This window comes from Ictalurus furcatus, chromosome 23, assembly GCF_023375685.1.
Source record: "Ictalurus furcatus strain D&B chromosome 23, Billie_1.0, whole genome shotgun sequence".
Taxonomy (NCBI): domain Eukaryota; kingdom Metazoa; phylum Chordata; class Actinopteri; order Siluriformes; family Ictaluridae; genus Ictalurus; species Ictalurus furcatus.
This window is the reverse complement of record NC_071277.1, coordinates 5,562,611-5,583,743: the sequence shown is the minus strand read 5'-3', so window position 1 is coordinate 5,583,743 and position 21,133 is coordinate 5,562,611. Positions and strand designations below refer to the sequence as shown.

The window sequence follows — 21,133 nt, the reverse complement described above, 5'->3', positions numbered from 1 at the left end:
TTCAGCATTAATACACCATTAGTAACATTAATAAAGCAACTAAGACTTGCCTCAATCAAAATTCTTTTTTAAATAACAAAACAAAAAAGTGAAATAAATAAACAGCTGCATTAACCACATATCATCCCCAGGCTTCCACACGAAACGACTGTGATTGCGATTCATAAGGCAACGGTTTGCTTGATAATATGATATGCGGGACACGGTGGCTTAGTGGGTAGCATGTTTGACTTGCACCTATTGGGTTGGAGGTTTCAATCCTGCCTCTGCCCTGTGTGTGTGGAGTTTGCATGTTCTCCCCGTACTCCCCTTCGGGGGTTTCCTCCGGGTACTCCGGTTTCCTCCCCCAGTCCAAAGACATGCGTTGTAGGCTGACTGGCACTTCCATAGTGTTCACATAGTGTGTGCAACCCTGCGATGGGTTGGCACCCCATCCAGGGTGTCCCCCGCCTTGTGCCCCAAGTTCAATTGGAAAGGCTCCAGGCTCTCCTGCGACTCTGTGTAAAATAAGCAGTATGGAAAATGAATGGATGGATATGGTACAATACGATTTAATATCAATATGTGACCAACTTAGTTGAGAATCTAGTGAGAATCTAACGTGCAAATTACGTGACAGACTAATTTAAGTATCATTTTTATGGGCAAAGCTTATTTACACATCAGTTTAAAAATATGAATTATTTATATTAATTGCAAATATTAGCTGTTTTGACCATATGGCTAAATGCATTTATGACAGGAAAAAAAGATATCCATTGCACTAATTATTAGCAACCAGAAACATAATTAAATCAGGAATGCTTAGGAGAATATGACTGCAATATGACTGCAGGGTTATCTTGGTTTAGAGCTCGTTTTGCACACATTTTAATTATGCTGATATCTTAAAACAATAGAGCCAAATGTATGAAAACTGCCATACTATTATGGCATGATGTCTGATAATATGTGAAACAGATTTCTGACCAATTGGAAATAATAATAATAATAATAATAATAATAATAATTCACAACACAAATGTCCCAGGTTTCAGTGTTGGTGTGGGGGGAAAAGTTATATAAATAAGCTCCTGCTGCATGACAGGTCTGATACTAGTCTTATTGGATGGCTGTATAATGAGCAATGCATCTGGCAGGTCACATACAACTGCTCTATCATGAGACGTGTGGCATTTGAAAAAAATGTACGGGTTGGCTTAACAAGGGAAACATGGGCCACCCTCTGGCACACAGTTAGTTATACAGGAAACATGCTGCAGGGATTGGCTACACCCCCTCCTGCACCTCCAATAAAGATCATCTGAGTTATGAATATACTGCTGGCAGAACAAAATGTTCTGCCACGCTTTTAATTCCCTTTGCCAAATGATTAAATGTAAATAAACAATAGTTTTCTGGCTTTGCTTATACAAACTTTTACTCAGTCAATTAATGAAACTATATTCCACCAATCACTGAGTGTTGGTGAAGAATGAATTTGTGCTCTCAGCTCATGCTCAGTGAAGGCTATACAGGGGGGAAAAAATATATGTGAAAAAACTGGTTTTGCTTTTCAGTGTGGTATGTTTTCTGCATGTGACTAATGAAGAGCAATACGGTGTGACTGCATTTCATTCTGGAATCAAATCTTCCCCATAGAAAACAGCTCAACTACAAAAACAGCCATCCATATGTTGGTGCAAAAATGTAATTGGTCCAAAAATGGTTGCGTTTGACATAAACAACTAAATAAAACAACTGTTCTAGAGTGCTGCTCTGATTTCCAAAGACAACTCCAATCCATAATCGAGTGTTTGTATATTCCGGACGTGCCTTCCTCCCACCTGAGGATCTTTTGTGCACATGCTCATTTCCCAGCTGCCCCTGTGGCTAGGCATACATCACAGCAGACGCCTCATTTGATGAAGCCAGTGAAGCGGGCAAAGCGGATACTACATCTGTCCGCCAAGTTCTCAGAGACCAACTTCACAGCTGGAGCGTTGCAAATGAAAGTGACAGCTCAAGTCAGACGTCTCATCACCCCTGGCACGTCGCAGTACACAAGAGGGTGAACAAATCTGGAGTGCCCATTATCAGACTCTAAGTGCTCGCCCGGTATCAAACACACGAACAATCTAAACGGGCTCCAGAAACAATTTATCAGGAGGAGCAGCAGAGATTACAGAAAAAGAAACGTGTTAACAGCTTGGAGAGATTCTGACATGCAAAGACTGTTGCCCTTTTCTGTTAACGAGCAAAGCGCAAGCGTGACGTTCACACTGGTTCTGAGCAGCAGCTTGTAGCTGACAGCTATAGGAAATCGATTGTCACTGGTGCCTTGGAAAAACAGAGATTAGCCCAGAAAGTCACTTTCCTTCAGGAGCATCACCTCCAGCACAGCGTTAATAATGGAACAGTGAGGAGCGTGGAAGAACGCGTTTCAGACGATCATACCTAGACAAAATGACATTTATTATGTATTTGAGAGTGAAAAATGTTATGCAAATATTTGCTTCAATTATATTTTCAACATGTCATGTTGGGGAAATAATACAGGTTCCTGGGTTAACAAATAGACCCGGTGCTCTTTCACTCTTCTTCAAAGTCCTGAAGAAAAGCATTCAGCCCAAACAACCTAGGAGATATTGTCCCTCAATCATGCTGTGGTTTTAATTAGCCCGAACAACAGAGGGGATGTTTGCTACAGTGCCTTTGGATAAGGGAGCCTTTTTGCATTGCTCATTAATGGCGGTCCTGAATGTCTAATTTTCATAATTCACAAAACTTTTTTTTGTAATTTATTAAGTGATAAACAAAATTTTACAGAATTAAGCGCTAATTCCAAGGCTAAGGCTAATTGTAAAACTGCACATGTGAGACTAATATAAATCAACTTTAATTAGTTAATTAAAGAGTATGTTCACCTTGTAAATACACCTTGTGAACTTCCTGCCTAATTAGACTTTCTTGGGAAGACACAGTGTTTCCATCATTAAGCTTGCACCTTATTACCAGCACATACAACCTTTATAACCTCCAGATTTACATTCACGTCTACAAGAATGCCATTAAACATGTTAAATGTACAGAAGCTTTGGTCAAAAGCTAATGGCTTTTGTAACAGATCGCATCCAAAGCTGAGTGAGTGCTACAAATTATGCATAAGATATTTGGACTTGGTAAAACTAAAGAATATTGAGCCGTTATAGGCAGGCCGGATACTTGTGTGTCATTTATTAATGTGAGAAACAGATTTTCTTTGCAGTTCTCACCACAGCTTCGAGAAGACCTTTAAGCATTCTAACAACTGAACTCCATTTACATTATGGGCCTGGCCATTTCCTTTGCTTGTTCTGAGCTGTATTGTTTACATCTGATATATAAGTAAAGATCTTTTGAGGAAAAAAAAAAAGCTCCTTACATGGCTAATGTGCTTTTAATGAGGTCCAGGCAGGCTGATAGATGGGGCTGCTGCAGGCTGAAGCTTTAGGGCGAAGGTAAACAATAAAGGGAACAAGCACACTTCAAGTCAAGGTCAATCTTGCACGATCACATTTCCACTTGGAGATGCCAAAGCGCTGCTACTTTGTAGAAATGAGGGCAGGAATTTATGGCTCGAGAGCCAACACACACACACACACAAATATATTTTCAGTAAACTGTCAAACTGACAGCAGTAAAATAGAAAATTGAAACCTCCTACAATCAGTTCCAGCATTGCTTCCTTAGATCATTTAGTGACTTAATGAAATTTGGTGTATCTAGCAGAGGTGGGTAGTAACGCACTACATTTACTTCAGTAACTTTTTTTCTTAATGTACTTTTAAGAGTAGGTTTATCTGGATATACTTATACTCTTACTCAAGTAAATTTTTAGTCACGGAAATCTACATTCGGTGGTGTTCCTCCGTTACTTTTAAAGGTTAATGAATACGTGTAGTTTTAATAATTCGTTTATATCAGGGATCATGAGGTCGCGAGTCTCGTAATATGCTGCAGTGGTCTGAATGCAGATGCAACAACCGCTCAAATTTTTAGCGGCCCAGTCCTGGAGAGGGGGAAGAAGCGCACACAAACACTCACTCTCTCTCTACGCACACTTTCTCTTCCGTTCCATAGTCTGTTCTTTTCTTCTCTGTTTTCTTGTTTAAATGCAGATGCTGACAAATTTGTATTGTTAACATGTTAAGACACTCACCCGCTGGGAAAATGTTTGTTTTTTTTTGGGGGGGGGGGGGGGGGGTTTCTGTTGAAAATGACAGGTTGTGTGTTATTGTACCCATCACAGGACTGGGATACACTGCTTCATCTTGAACCCAGGTTTTATATCATATCAACAGAACAGACAGACTTTCGAGAAGAGGTGTGACTAACAGTTCTCCATGTAGTCTGAAATTCGGGATTTTCCCTTCATTTGAATCAGGTCCGAAGTAACTTGCTACTTGAGTCATCTTCTCATTGGATACATTATTACTCTTACTCAAGTAATTATTAACATTATTACTTTTACTGTTACTTGAGTAATTATTTTTATAAGTAGTTTTACTTCAACTTGAGTAAACATTTTGGCTACTCGACCCACCTCTGGTATCAAGTGTAAGGAAACTAAATCAGGGAGATAAAATAAAAAAAATAATTCTGTAGTCTTGTTTTCCTGAGGAAACGTGTAACAATACACTCTTCCGAGCAGTCAGTATTTGCCAGGCGTGGACAATACTTGTGTAATTGTACTTTGTTACTGTACTTAAGTATTATTTTTGGGAGATCTTCACACAAGTATTAATGAAACTGAATAATCTAACTCAAGTAAAATTACAAGAGAAAAACACTTCTTTTTTTTTTTTTTTTTTACTGATCACATTTTCATTGTGACCTTCAAAGTGATTCATACAATATGATGCATCTCCTGTCTATTTGGATTCTCGTGCACTCTCCACGTGTAATTCTAGGTTTCCTCAAAGTTCTCTGGTTACTTCCCAAGGTGGAATGTATACACTAAATTGTGCAATGGACTGGCATCCTATCCCAGGGTGTATTTCCACTTCATGCGCAATGTTCCTAGAACAGATTCTGCATCCACCACAACCTGATGAGAATAAAACGCCCACAAAAAACCCCCACGAAGGTATAAATCATTTTTGTAAATCACATTTTTTAAATTATCATTATATCTCACATATGTAATTTCATATTCGCAAGTTGAGACATACATTATATGGCAAGTTTCTGGACACCTGATCATAACACTCATATATGCTCCTACCCAAAACATTTGTGACAATGATGGAAGCATACAATTTTATATTATTGTAGAATGTCTTTGTATGCTGTAGGGACAAAGTGAGCTCCATGAAGACATGGTTTGTTGGAGTGTCCTGCACAGAGCCCAGACATCAACCCCACTGAACACCTTTGGGATGAACTGGAACACCAACTGTACACCAGGGCTCACCCAACATCAGTGCCTGATCTCGCTAGTGCTCTTGTGGCTGAATGAACACAAATCCCCACAGCCACGCTCCAAAATCTAATGGAAAGCCTTCCCAGAAGAGTGGAGACTATTATAACAGCAAATCAGGGGACCAAATCTGAAATGAGATGTTCCACAAGCATATATATTTATGATGGTCAGGTGTCCACAAATGTTTGGCTATATATTGTATAACTTTTATCAGCCTCACACCGAACTCTTTTTAATAGGTTTAAACATGCCAATTTGTCAACAAACCCTAAATAATTTGCAACATGCTACATTTAAAATGTTTTTTTTTTTTTAAACATTGTCATCTGTTGTGAGACATTTTTGCCACATGGCCCCCAATTTCCTACCACATGTTAACTGCAGCTTCTTGCCAAACTTCAATATAACTATTTTCAGCTCGGGATGAAGTGATAAGTTTGCATTACCGCCTAAGTACCTGAGTTTGATCTCACAAAAACATGGAGGGGAGGATAAAGATGTGAAGCGTCTTCTGTTGAGAGGTTTGATCTTTTTTTCTCTCTCGACTGCCTCACTAAGCCACTTTCTCATCCTCCGTTCCGATCACCTACATCCACGCTGAACTCCCACCTGCCGCATTCCCTGAAAATGAGAGAACACACTAATCAGTGCTGCCAGGAGCATGTAACTTAATTAAACCTTACTCTTTGGTTACTCTGCTTTGGTTTACCTCTAAGAACACACCTGATTTGTGAAGTTGGCTTGCGTCAGGAAATCGTTTTCCTGAATTATATGGTTTTAGGTGACTGCAGAGCTCTTCATTGTGGTTTTTTTTTTTTTTTTTTTTTTTTTTTTTTTACAGACAGCAAAACTATTCCCTGAACACAGACGTGCTCTTCATCTCCATACCAGTTAAATATAAAGGCCAGGAGGAACAAGATGACAAGAGCTGCACGTATTTGTGAGTATGTAGGCTCAAAAAGATCACCTATCTTTTTTTTACAGACGCATTTCCAACATAACCTTTCCTCCATGGATAGAGTTAACAAACGAGGTTCAAAGGTTGGTTGTTTTTACTGCTGTTAGCTTCATCCAGACTGGCAGGAGACAGAAGCTCATCGTTTTAGAAAAATCAGTGCTATTCGATATCTGACTCCAGGCAGCCAGTTGGCACTCACTTTAGAGAAGAAATTTATCCACTCGTTCTTCTGCTCTGATCTTTTCAAAGCCATGCTGTCTCTAAAACCCAGAAAGGCTTTAAGATAAAAGAGAAGACATTGATGACACAAGCTGCTGATATCTTTCTGATCCCTGTTACTTGATCCTAGAATGCGAAACAATGCATCATTAATCAAAACGGCTGATTCATAACATAACAGTACACACTTTGCTGAGGACTTTTAATTTCATTGTAATTAATTGAATTTTTAAAAAATGCTTTTTATGTTGTGTCTGTAACTCAATAAAATGGTGGAAAGTCCATTACTTCAGATTACACCACAGCATTGTTGTCAAATCTGATTGGTCAGAAAGTGGGGATTGATTTTGCACAACAGTAGCTCTGAAAGTGGTGCCGGCTGTAATTCAAATCACATGTTTATATTAACGCTCTCGCTTTAATAGGTTATCGTTTCTAAGGTAACAACTTACACAAGGTCTTGTATGGTGGACAAGCCACATAAATAAATAGATTTTTTTTTAATGTGTAACCATTGATATGGTACATTGGGTTTTTTGTTGTTTGTTTCATGGCGAGACATTTACGTAGCATTTTTGGAAGAAGACTCCAGTAAAACTGTTACTTTTAAGTTTTCCGATAAAGTAAAGTTTTCAGGACAGAGCGCTTTGTTTTCTTGGTAACATGGTAATCTGCATTTGCTGTCTTTTTTTTTTTTTTACTTTTGAGGGACAGTCCGTTATAACGGAAGCGATAAGAGTAACTAACTTTACGGACATTCTTTTCCATTAAATGTAACTATAAAACTATGATGCCACTGTTTAATAAATGTAAAATACCAACAAATTTCTGAAGAGGAACAAAACACTTTGGGATGTGATGTTATAGGAAAATAATCAACCCCGCACACCCTGGTGATTATTTCCTTATAACAGCACTCCCCAAACTGTTTTATCCTTTAATTTCATTTAGAAACTACTAATAAAAATATGAAGAAATTGCTTGCCTTATGCCACTTAAAGGCAAAAAAAATCATCATGACAAAAGGATCTGAGTGTCTAAAACAGCAACACAATCCCAAAAAAAAGAAAAGAAAAAGAAAAAAAAAGTTAAATGTAGGGTTTTTTCCGTCTCAGAACCAAAAATGTCTGGGCGATGAACAACTCTACATCCCTCCACAACTCTATCAAATAAATACAAATTTATATGGTGCTTATCTTAACTTCAATCTCATAAGTTGTGACATTACTACATCTCCCACTGTCAGCTTCTGATTCAGAAGTCTTTTCAACAAGGTTTGTCTTAACACTTGTGAGCAGCACATGTAATCTCTAAGCATGCTTAACGTCAGCATAAACAAAGTGCTGAATTTAGCTGAACATGACCATAACAGGACCGAATGTCTCTGCGTATACAAGAGTGAAGACTTCGAACACGTCTGTACTACTAGTGAACGCAAGCAGCGGCACATGTGTCCTACATCTTAATCAGGACTTCCTGTTTGTGCACAACGTTGTCACTTTGCAAGATGCTCAACCGCTTTTCTTTGATTGCTGGGTTTGGATTTGAAGTTGTGTAATGTTGAGCATGTTGTGTAAATGAAGCACGATCCCATCTGAATAACAGTGGACCAAAAAAACAAAACACAAAAAAGACAGAGGACACCTCCTGATCGCTGCAGAACAGACGGACAGCACACAAAGCAGACTGTGGAGTTTCAATCATTTCTAATAGAAAACATTTCAATGCAGATTCATCACTGGTGCATTGTTAGAGATGAATACTAATAATGTTCATGTCCTAAATACCCACTAGAGGCTGTGAGGCCACTTCACATACTGATGCTGATGGATAATCAGGACTTCTCCGATCTACGTTCAGCCACAATCGCCAAATATCCAAATATATAGAATTTCACTGGATTTTTTTTTTTTTTTTAAACAAAGACTTGCATTATGATACAATGCCCCCTACTGACCAGTTCATTTATTTGACATTTTAAAGGGACATTGCACCAACATTTATGCTTCATATTAAAAACAGGAAGCAATGCTTTAAATAACAAGTTCAACAATGAGAGTCATACTGCCTATTCAATCTGTAATGGTGCAACAATGTTATTTACATAAAAAAAATAATTAAAATAAAATCACAACAAGCAGAACTGTCCCTCTACAGGCAAATACTAAGCCTTTTAGACTTTAAAAACAACAATATATTTACATCATGTGACATCAATATCTTAATCCTATCACATCCATGAACACTTGTACCAAAGGACATGATTTCCTGCAGTGCTGCTTCTTCCAAGTCAGTTCGTTGTGTGATTTGGTAACATCCTGTGGTACCACAAAACAGCAGGCTCCTGGCACAAGTTGTGAATGCTGTAAGATTGTCCTAGTGAAGAGACACGAGAACAATATTAAACAATATAAATAACAAAAAAAAAGTATCGAAGTCAATCTAATTCATTATATTTTAACTTCTTACCACAAGACGTCATAAACGTTTGCCCTGAGTTGTAGACCTCCTTGGCGCTGTCGGTTTCCACCCGCACACAACTTGATGCTACGTTAAATACCTTAACCGAAAAAAGAAAAAAAAAGCTAAAGGAATTTCTATATCTGATGGAAAGGGTAATCACCTCTGATCACGTACTCTGTGAATATTAACTTTCAAAACGATTAACACGCCACTTACGGTAATTGCGTTAAGATCCGTCTGAACAGGTTTCTTCATATACGAGCCCAATAAAATCTTGCCACTTGAGAACGTGTTGTTCTGAATGTCGACCATATGACCCATGGCTCGTCCCGCATGACAGTGCCAGTGGAAGTCATCTGGGCTAATGCCTTTACCATCTAGTAGAGGAAAATGAACTTGTCTTAATATAACCACGTCACCAAAGTTCACTAATGATAATTCATTCTGTAACCTTCAGCTTCACCTTGCGCAGCGTTATGGATACAATATTTATATCCGATTAACCACGCTGAGAATTTACCTTTTGAAGTGGTTGGCCAGATATGAGTGAACCAAATACAGAGGTTATCCCAGTCTTCGTTATCGAGAACAATGGGCTTTAGTGGAGGGCCACACAGATCGCATTCGGACAGAACACGGGGCGTGAATCGCGTTTGAGGAATCACCCTAGATGATGGCATATCTGAAATCAGAGTGTAATTGATGAATAATAATAATTTTTATATATATAAAACAGATTTTCAGATTTCACAGGCTAGATGAAAAAATTATTTACAAACTTTTTCCCCCATGAAGCCCATTTCAGTTGTTGGAGAGTATTGTCGTTTTGTTTTATACCTTTTTTTTTTTTTTTTTAACCATGGTCAAAAAAAAACGTTCCAGTGAATTCAAAAAATTCTTCATTTACCTTGATGGAAAGTCTGACTGTGCCACATCAGTGCATCATCCAGTACTTCAAGTACAGGCAAAAACATTACTAATGTAAGTTTGTTGTAATGGATGGGGCAGGCTTTCCAGAGAGTGTTCAAAATATCTATACAAATGTTGACTGACAATATCCATTTAAAAAAAAAAAAAAAAAAAAAAAAAAGCAGCTCTTCAAGTGTACATTACAACGTGCTCCGACATTCAAATCCCAAGCACCTACACAGAATGTGTACATGTTGGCAGATCTGACACAACCTTTTCCATCTAATCCCTCACCCCCCCATACCCTCCCCCCAATACTCCAGTTGGGCACACTCCAGTTTGAATACCTCTAATTAGTGAGCCGTACTGTATATTCAGGCTAATTATTTATTACTTACCAATATCCTCATCCTCTTCATATCGCTCCAGCTCAATTAGTGATGAAGGACCACTCTTGAAAGCGATGTCACTAAATCACAAGAAAATTTAGTTTTTTAAAAAAAAAAAAAAAAAAACACAACACATACACACTTCAGATGAATTTCATTAGAGACTATTTAACCCCACATTATTTGTTCGTTTTGAGGCGACTTACTAATCGGCGGATGCTCTGTTGGATCCGCTTGATGCTCGTGGATTTGTTTTCCTCCAAGCAGCACTGGACTCTGGGACGTCACCACTCGCACACATGTCAAAAGTAGCATGCTGCTGCTGCTGATAGTCGTTGTGGATGTTCTCACTGGACTGCTCTGACTGCTCCTCCAGAGAGTGCAACAAGTTTCTGCGGCCCTTCTGCCGGGGTCCTTGCCCTCTCCCTGTAGAGGGGCCCAGTTTCCCAGAGTCATACAAGGCATCAAACGTCGCCAACGATTTTCTGACTGACTTTGGAGTGTTAACCATGTTGTTCGTTTTAGTACTTTTCCGGCTACGGCCCACTGTCTTTTTTAAACTGTCCATTTTACGAAACGCACTCTGCGGAGGGCCCATCTGTGGTCTGGATGTTTGCGGAGAAGAATTTCGTGGAGACCGAGAGCTCTCGACAGGTCCCTGAGACTGTGGAACCTCCCACCAGTTCCGAGGTGTTTTTCTCTGGCGTTTTACCGGAACACTCTCCAGGGCATCGGGTAACCGTGGAGGACGTTTCTGAGCAGATCCGCTCTGATCTTCCCGTGTGTAGATCTTATCAAACACCCTTTTATCTCCTGTGAGGAAATAGGTATTCATAAATATAAATGCATAAAGATAAATATTGTCGCTGAACCACTCACACTACACAAGCTGTCAGCATGGCAAGATTTGTCGCTGAGGTGGGGACAGGTTGAAGCAGATCTTCGAAATTAGATGAAAAAAATAACAGAATAAGGAAACGGCTATTAAGAGACAAATGTTTCATTGTGTGTATTTACCTGGAGTTAGACTGCGCTGTCTAGGAAGTCGACTACATGCCACCTCTGGACTGAGCTGCCCTGAAACCTCATTATCTCTCGCCTCTTCTGCAACCCTCAGAGCTGGTGTCGTTTCATGATGGTCTTGAGCTCCTAGCTTTGGTTTCCGTCTGCCACCTGCCGATTTGGGATTTTTCAGGGAACCAGCAGGATTAGACACAGATTTATCAGTCTGTGACTTCTTCACCTTTTTAGGCAGCTTCTGAACAGGAACAGGCTCATTCCGGGTTTCCCGAGAAGTCGTAACGAACTCTTCTTCGGTCGAGTCTGTTAACACTGGAGCTTTCCTTTGGGTTTTCCTGTTGGATTTGAGCTCTTGTGCAGACTGAACTGCATTTTGTTGCTCCTGCATGCTATTCTCATCGTGCTGCGTGAGCCACCATTCACCGGGTGGTTTTCTTTTCCTCCTGCTGCTTGCAGGATTCTCTGCAGAAACATCTGCAGACTCAGGCACAGGGAGCTCCTTTACCTCAAAGATTTCTTTTGTTTTCTCGGTCTTCTTTACCTTTAGTGGCTTCTTTGGAGCACGGTGCTTAGGTGCAGGCTCTTTGTTTGCTTTATTAACTGGTACGTATAAAAAAAAATAAAAAATAAATAAAAAACAACAAAGAGCAACAATTACTTGTTATTTTAAATCACTTGTTATTACATGTTAATGTTAACAATTAAAAAAATATTTCATTATAAGCAAACAAAATACACATAGAATTACTAATTATGTGTTCAACAAGATCTCCAAAGGAAAACAAAACAATAAAATATACAATGTTTAATCTTTAAACATCCTGCAATTATATACAAATCAACAAGAAAGCGTGTGTGCGTGTGTGTGTGTGTGTGTGTGTGTGTGTGTGTGTGTGTGTGTGTGTGTGTGTATGTATCAATTATCAATGATAACTGAATCATTATCATGATCATTCCTGTACCTGTACTCGTGCTCTGAACCTCCGGTTGTGGTTCAGTGTGATTTTGCACCTCGTCCACATGCTCCTGTTCTTTAGCCCGTTTCTTATTCGTTATCGTCCTCCTGTCTTCATTTTGTGTCTTTGCTTTTGCAGAGCTTAAACCTGTACACTCAGGCGCACCTGCCTTTATGGCAGATTTTATTTTCCTGGGTTTCTTCTTCACGTTTGACGCAGGCTCTTCTTGTCCTGCAATAGTACTGGTGGGCAAGTTTGCAGATTTCTTTGTTTTAGCTGTAGGCTTTTCAGCTGGAATTTTGCCACCACCATCATTTCCATCTTTGCTGCCATGCTGATTAGAGGTTTTGCCTTTTGGTCTCTGCTTACCTGTAACTATAAACAAAACAAAAATATTTTTATAAAAACTGCAGAAGAAAAAAAAAAACATTCCTATTAAGTAGTGGTCTCCAGACATCTAACAAGACGAGTTGTCTAACAAGCAACTCTGACTTCTGTGTAATGAACATACACCTCAGAGTCAGTTGAACAATCCACGTAATTGGACAAAGCAAATGGAATCAACATCAACCTTCCTTATCAGAGGAAGACAGATTTTTAGGTATTTATTAGTTGACCAACCAACTGCATTTCTACCCAAGAAATTGTGTCCCGTCACCAATTTTACAGATTGTAGCCTACGTCGTTGTAGCAAGCTAACCAAGCATGTTGTGTATATGTATTATTTTTGTTTTGTTTTTTATATGCGAGCTGTTAAACTGACCCACATAATTGCTGCAGAAATTCTTTATTATTTCTCTAGTACTACGATGTGTTGTGGATGTTTGAATCAAATAAAAATACATTTTTAAAAGTGTAAAAAATTAATCCTGGACGCAGTGCGCACTAGATATCCAACTAGATATTTACAATATAATATAATCATTTGCTTAGCAGCATGGCTCTGCATTTTCTGTGCTTGTAATTCACTCTGTTTATTATTTCGGGTGATTTAATTTAAATACACAGTAACACAGTAAACCCAATCCAAACCAAACAATTTCACTCTGATTCAGACAGACTCCCTTAAACACGTTAGTCATCCTTTACAAAGTCGTATGCTTTCAAGCAATCTGCATACCTGCAACTGTACAGTAAAGCTGTAAGGGATAGAGATATCTTTGCAGCGAAGATGATATTATAACTATCAGCAGTCTCTATTTTCTGAGCATACCAGGTATATCAGCATCCTGATTGGTGTCTGGAGAAAGACAGATCTGTTCTCCATCTCCCACGTCTTCGTTGGCTTCCTCCTCCCTCTCTTCTGGAGCTGACTGAACCGCGCTGTCTTTAGTGGTCATGTCACTGGCCTTTCCACGCTTTGCCTTTGTTTTCTTCTTGGGTTCATCTTTGTGGTTCTCAGCTTCTTCGGTCTGCTTCGGAGACGCTTTCTCTTTCGAATCCGGCATCGCAGACCCACTCTCTGGCGCAGGTTTTGCTTTAATCTCGGTCTTCCTCGGAATGGTGAAGCGAATGGGACTGTCATCTTCCAGGATCATGAAGTCTTCCTCCTGAACGTGTGGTGAAGGAGCACGAACTGGTTGTTTCACGGTTTCCTGTTTCCTGAAACTAATCATAAAAGGGAATTTAATCGCCTTTCAAGCACAAAGAACGTGCAGAGTATAAAAGTAATCCTTCATGATGTCAGAACAGCAACTAACGATTATTTTGAAAATCGATTAATCTGTCAAAATTTTCTTCGATTAATGGGCCGATTTCTATTTTATGTATTTTTTAAATAAAAAACATTTCACATTCTGCCCAACGTTGTCCTTCAAACATTGTGCAAATTGAAGGCTAAGGGAAAAAGGTATTACATGTAACTATGTGGGCTATGCTATACATTGTGCAAAGGATTTTTTTTTTAAATTAACATTATAGTTTTAAAACAAAAAAAACAACCGATTGTCCACAAGCTTTAAAGCAGAAGTTAAATCACTATATCAAAAATGCTAAAAAAGAAAAACAAAATCACAAACTAAGTGTTAAGTGGTAAGAGGAACACACACATTCACGCATTTGAACACAGTAACATAATAATTCTGTAAATTACATTACAGTTTTTACAATTACATGTTCTAACCCCATTACAGTTACTGCTCTAATAAAAATACAATTCCCTTTGTTTCTATATATAGCATCAAACAACATATTTGATCAAAATGAATATTTTAGTCAGAGTTATTGCGCTTCTTTTCTATCACGTGCTGTTGGACGACCTGGATCAGGCACTTTTCCCGCAGCAGCTCACTCTGTAACCTCCGCTGTTTTCCAGATGTGTTTTATTCATAGTCATGCGTTTTTCACCGTTATAAAATGACGTCACTGACGGGAATTATCCACAGTGACGTCACAGACCCAACTAATCCACAATGAAATTCGTTGTCGGTTATTCCAATTATCTATTATCGATTTGCTGTAGCGGCCCTACATGACATTACACAGCCACTTGTAATCTACAGCTATATTTCTGATCTAGTCCTCCTTTCACAAATCACTTGCATAAGGTAGAAACTGTAGTAAAAGTGAGGGCGCTACATCAGCGCATAACCTTTCAAGCAGGGAAATACAAAGTAGACGAGAGACTAATCTGAGATGTGGAGGGAAAGGCTTACAGGGAGCTTACAGAAAGTCAAAACAACTGTCAGTCATACCAGATTCACATGATTGGCTTCTCTGCCATTTTTATTGCAGGCAAAAAGAAGATTTATCTTATTTCTGAGTGATAACTGTATTCTAATGTAAACTATTTTAGTCTGGAAACTCAATATAAAAGAAAAATATATATAATATTATAATGTAACTATAGCATTTGTATCACTTGGAGAATGAGTAAAGTAATTCTAGACAACTTCTAGATTTCTCCAACCTCACTGACCAGTAATTTAAGGTTGTTTCTTTCTTTCTTTATCTATTTATTTTTCAATCGTTTATCCAAATCAGGACACAATATAAACTTTCAGCTTCTATAACTGCTGGAATTCACTCTCTTGAAAGATATTCACACTTAGCGCTGTTAAAAATGATCAAACGGGTTTTGTTAATGGTGTTGCATGACATTTTTATCTATACATTTTCATCTTTTTAAGCATGTGTTACATTTTTGTATTTTGACATCATAATGCACATGGTAAACAAAAAATTTAAAAAATAAGATATTTTAAAAACTCACCATGAGGCTTTAGGCTGTAAGGAATTTTTCAGCTTTTTCTGGAACAACAATTGTTTAACCTCAACTTCCACTGCCACTTCTTGCACCTGTCTGTTAGGTTGCTCCTCCAGCAGTTGTTCAGGCAGATGCTTTTGAATCAAAACTACTGGGAATAAAGTTAAGCGTCCATCCCTGACATAAGAAAAAAAAACAAAAGCAAACTAAGCAAACAAATTCATTATGAGAAAACGGGAGGATTAAATATCGGTTACAAACTGCTCTTGTCGTTTCATGTTTGAACATTTCTGCAAAATCTAATTCTCACGTTTGTGACTCTTCCTCAGGTTCCGGTGCTGATGCATCACACACTTGGTCTGGTGCTTCTGGTGCTTTTAGTGGTGTTGAGCTGAACAGAAAGAAAGAAAACATAGAATAAAGTGAAGTCTAGCATGTACAGATCAGCAAATCCATGAATCTACACTTTAAATCTATTAACTAACCTTGTTACAGGATCATTCTGCTTTGGGGGCTTTCCAAACTCCAATCGTGCTGGAGGAGATGCCAGCGATTCACTGTCCCTGTAAAAATAATAATAATAATAATAATCATCATTAAAAAAAGAAAACATAACTGACTTTTGAAACATAAAAAACTTTTGAGTTGGGGAAAAAAAAAAAAGAAAAAAAAAAAAAGAGCAATTTCTGATATTCTCACCCTTCAGGAACGACATTAGGAGATTCTGATCTCTGATTCATCTGTGGTTTGCTCAAGTCACCAACAACTGGCTCCTCGTCCTCGATGACGAAGAGCAGTGGTGAGGTTTCGGGCTTTTCTGCATCCTCTGCAAAGCCCTCGACTGCTAACAGCTCAATAGGACTGGAGGTCTTAATAGGAGCAATTTCTTCAAATGGGCTTCCTGCTGGAGGACAGATATAGGAACATAAAAACACAAGTGAAAGCCATTTGACGCAGACGGACACAAACTACAGCCTTGCAAACCGTGCCGTCAAAAAATGACATTACCTTTATCGTTTAAATGATCCGTCTGAACGTCGGCTTCCGCTGCCAAGACATCTGAACCCTGAGGATAAGAATTAAAAGATTAGATCTTTAGACAAATATTACATACTGCAGCTGTGGAATATTACAGTTTTATGTTTCTGCTTGTTTCTCGTATTTGTAGATGGTCCTATTCATCCGACCCCTTTTTTCCGAATTTATTCATGGGATTTTCATGAATACCAAATTACTTGTGTAAATGCTCATGCAAACAATGTACTCATAAATCCGTTTGTATCCTGTTTGATAAATGAGGTCCAATAAGATTCTGCATATACACTAACGGTCAAAAGTTTAGACACACTCACTCTTTATGAGAATCATTATATGAGAATGAGTTAATAATTCTTTATTATCCTATTATTTAGAATAATAATAATAATAATAATAATAATAATGTCATCAAAACTCTGTAGTAACACAAATGGAACTATGGGAATTATGTCATGATAAAAAAAAAATCCAAAATTAATCAAAATAATTTTATATTTTAGCATCTTCAAAGTAGACGCCCTTTTTGCCTAGAATTTCCAGAAATGTGTTCTTGGCATTTTCTTGAACGATTTCTTGAGGAATTTCCCTGAGATGCTTTTTAAACAGTATTAAAGGAGTTCCCACCGACGCTGGACTCTTATTGGCTGCTTTTCGGAATATTTTACTCCGAGTCGTCCGATTGAAAAAAATATATATATATATTTTTGTGAATAAGATGTTCGTTTTCTAATGAAAGAAATGAATATGTTGACACAATTATATTTTTGTCTACAACACCAATTTCAAACATTTAATCATACACCTTCAGATCAAAAGGTTTTTAAGATCATGAGAAACATTTCAGTCGAGTGTCTCCAAACTTTTGATCAGTAGTATATTTATATCATAAATTAACGTACCAAGCGATATTCCTTGCCACATGCCCTCAGCAAATATTCACACATGTCGGTAATAAACTGACTATATTGCTGATGGACTTCTAGACCAAATGAGGATTAGGGTGTGTATTTTATATATGCATACCAGTGACGAGACGTGCATGTTTCTGCCTAATGAAATACAGCAAATAAAACCTCACACACCTTGAGAGGACTGATCTGCCCTTTGAAAGGTAAGGGTGACTTCAGAACCGGCGACTGGCTTCCTTTATTTTGCTCGTCTAACCTCGGGCTCTTGGGCAGCGGTGAGAGCAGCGGCGTCCCCGGATCAGAATCTATACCATGGCACAGTTTTCAGACAATCAGTGACAGACGCTGGTGATATCAAGTATTAGATTAGACGAGATCAGAACTGAATAACGCTTGGTTCTGGAAAACAACCCAACATTTAGACAGCAGCAAATAACCTGAACTGGGTGGCAAAAATGAAAAGTTATATTTTTATATTTGAAAAGCAGGGGGTGGGAATTAGGTTTGTTCTTACACACCACACCTCCCATGTATGCAAGTGTTATTGCAGTTAATCTAGTGGATTAATTAGGCAGGTAGCTAATCATTCAGAAATAAATAAATAAGCCTCACCTAAATCGTCAAAAATATTGTCAAGGTCTTGCATACTAAAGACATCTTTAATCTTCAGCTGACCTGGAGTGCTGGAAAACGAAACACACACACGTTTGTTTTTATTTACTCCTTCGATTTGTAATGTATTACTCAGTAAGTGTAAGAGTATATATTGTGTATAAGTGTATATTACTGACCTTTCCTCTGACTGAAAGTAACGAAGTTTCTTTTTCGCTCGCCCCTGGAAGAACATTTAAAGCAGTCAGTGATGTTTGTACTGTAAAAATAACCTTAATGTTAAAACATTTTTTAAAATTCTCTTAAATCGTTCATAAAAATAAATATCGAATCTGTCAGCTAGCATCATGTAATCACACGTGTTCTGCATTATTATTATTATTATTATTAATTAGTCCGTGTTTCATTGACGTCAGTATTTCCTCCAGCGTACATTACAATGCTAATGTTTTTATCCAGAATCAACTTAGCTAACACCACAGCTAACTAGCTGCTAGCCTTTGTTTGTTTATTTGTTTAGCAACTTTTAGCTACTGACCAAATTCATCATCTTTCGATCCATCGTAAGAGAAAAGCGTCAGCGCCGGTGGAGTTTATTCTGTAAATTCAGCACAAACTTTCTATCTTATCTTATCTTAGCTTAGCTTAGCTTAGCTTAGCTTAACGTAGCGATGGATACTCATTGAATTCAATATTGTTTTTAGCTAGCTAGCTAGCATTAGCTGCCTAGCTGGCTCAGTTCGTAAAACTCTCAACCAGAACAAAAATGTTAACATTTCCCTTATTTATAAACGAGACTTTTACAATATTGCTGTATTTTCTAGAGCCAAGAAACCGCAAACGAACGATAAAGAAGCCAACGCGCTAAACAGTTGTCAACACAAATTCCCGCGCCCACTTTTTTTTCTTCTTCTTCGCCGCCCCGCTTTTGGTTTGGAGCGCATGAATAACAGCCGTCGCCACCTAGTGGACGTGAATAGAAGTATCACAGTTAAACGGTAAAAGGCGCACTTATATACCGCTTTTAGCCAAAGTGACTAGGTTTACATGGACAGCAGTAATCTAATTATTGACCTTACTCTGAGTAAGATAATAATGTGATTAAGGTGTTTACATGAGTTGCTTTTAGAATAATCCTTTCATTTATCCGTTTTACATGTTATAGAACATAACTAGATTAACGGCACACATCATTACGTCACCGCACCACTCCATCCGACGTCCCTCCAGAATTTCACGTATTAACATACAGTTCATCTTCGTTATGGTACAGTTTACAGTTTTGGGTGTTTTTATTATTTTTTTTTTTTACGAACGCTTTAAGTGCAGTTAATTATTTGTCATGCTTTACGTGCAAATAGACAACGGCTGGAAGCCGTGGTTACCGTCTATATAGTAGCCATGATACATGTATTTTTCCCCATTACAGGCCTATAGTAGGCAAGTATGCGGTTTGGGATGGAGCCGTACTCTCTTGTTCGCCGTAAAATGTTGAGCACTGCCATGTGTGTACGTATCCTGTCGCAAAATGTGGTGAAAACTCTCACATGATGTTAATAGTGTGATTAAGGTGTTTACATGTCTGTAATACACGTCCAAAATGCGATTAAAACAGAAGTACTCCACCTGTCTTAATTCGATTAGTGTTTACTTCGAGTATGACCTTAATCAGATTAAGGTAATTAAAAATTGCTGTTTACATGGTAGTTTCTTAATCACAGTATTGTCTTAATCGGGTTAATAGTGGATTATTGTTGTCCATGTAAATGCACTGCGTGTCTCATTCACCCATTCACTCACGGTAGCAGAGCTGCCATGCAAGGTGCTAACTTGCCATTGGGAGCAATTTGGGGTTCAGTGTCTTGCTCAAGGACACTTCGGCATGTGGAGTCACGTGGGCCAGGAATCAAACCGCCTACCCTACGATTAGTGGATAACCCGCTCTACCAACTGAGCCACAGCCACCCCAGTTAAGCAACTGTAGGCTTTAAAATATAAATAAATAACAAAATTAAAAAAATTAACAAGTAACTCAAGGCTCAAAGCTCATTGTTTTTTAAATGCTCAGATTTATTAGAAAATCAACTTCAGAATGATTGGCACTTGTTCTTGAAACGAGTCAGAATTCATTGTGTTCATCTTCAGTAACATTAACAGTATTTGGCAGATGCCAAATGCTCAACAACCCAACTGTGGAAGCTTCATAGTCCTAGGATTTGAACTCGCAACCTTCCGCTCAGTGGTCTAACATCTCAACCGCAGAGCTACCACTGCCCACAGTAAATACGTGTGTCATGGTGGATCCAGATGCTATCCTGGGAACGCTGAGAATACACCCTGACACCATACACACACTCATTTACACCTGGGGCAATTAAGAGGAGCCAGTCCACCTATTGGCATGTTTTGGGAAATGAGAAAAAACCAGAGAACCCAGAGGAAACCCATTTGAACGCCACACAGACAGTAACCAGCACAGGATCAAACTGGGGACCCTTGGGTTGTGAAACAGCAACACTGAGCTACCTTGCCATCTGAATGAGCCTAAATCACTCATTCATTCATGAATCTTCAGTAACCCGCTTTATCCTGGTGAGGGTTGCTGGGGTTTCAGAGCCTATCCTGGGAAAACTGTGCACTCGAGACACTTGTAGATGGATGTCAGACCCTCGTCTAAAGAGAACATTTCAAGTCCCTTTAATTTTACCAAATGCTGATGGATGACAAAGAGTTTTTCCATGTTTGCAACCTCACATTTAGCCAGAGGCAAAAACATTTTCTGGAGATTGAGAGGAATTTATTACAATGACCATTTGTCTGAATTGATTTAAATATGTTTTAGTATTGTCAACAATTTTGTTAGAGAAAATGTAGGTACTTAAAAAAAAACCAGGGAAAAAAATGTACGAGATTGAAATTATTAGATTATTTTTGATGGGTCGGTTTCTGCGGAATATTTTGAATCGTTGTAAGTGGTGATCGTTCTATACAACTATTTTGTGCATGCTTTAAA

General features: G+C 38.4%; 1 protein-coding gene across 2 annotated transcripts; it reads right to left on the bottom strand.

Moving 5' to 3' along the window:
- Positions 1–8,309: 8,309 nt before the first annotated feature.
- Positions 8,310–19,048, bottom strand: si:ch211-161h7.4 (nucleolar and coiled-body phosphoprotein 1). Of its 2 annotated transcripts, none has more exons than XM_053612072.1 (18): positions 18,659–19,048; positions 18,300–18,343; positions 18,121–18,191; positions 17,683–17,813; positions 16,571–16,628; positions 16,262–16,466; positions 16,048–16,125; positions 15,873–15,953; positions 15,569–15,739; positions 13,571–13,965; positions 12,364–12,732; positions 11,399–12,001; positions 10,588–11,194; positions 10,391–10,461; positions 9,604–9,765; positions 9,300–9,460; positions 9,090–9,180; positions 8,310–8,996 (listed from the first exon to the last, which is right to left on the bottom strand). In XM_053612072.1, exons 1-18 carry the CDS (start codon positions 18,680–18,682, stop codon positions 8,911–8,913), a joined length of 3,408 nt encoding a protein of 1,135 aa, XP_053468047.1. In that variant the 5' UTR covers positions 18,683–19,048; the 3' UTR covers positions 8,310–8,910. The 2 variants fall into 2 exon arrangements, with proteins under 2 accessions (XP_053468047.1, XP_053468048.1); XM_053612073.1 differs by having other exon boundaries at positions 16,262–16,463.
- Positions 19,049–21,133: the final 2,085 nt, after the last annotated feature.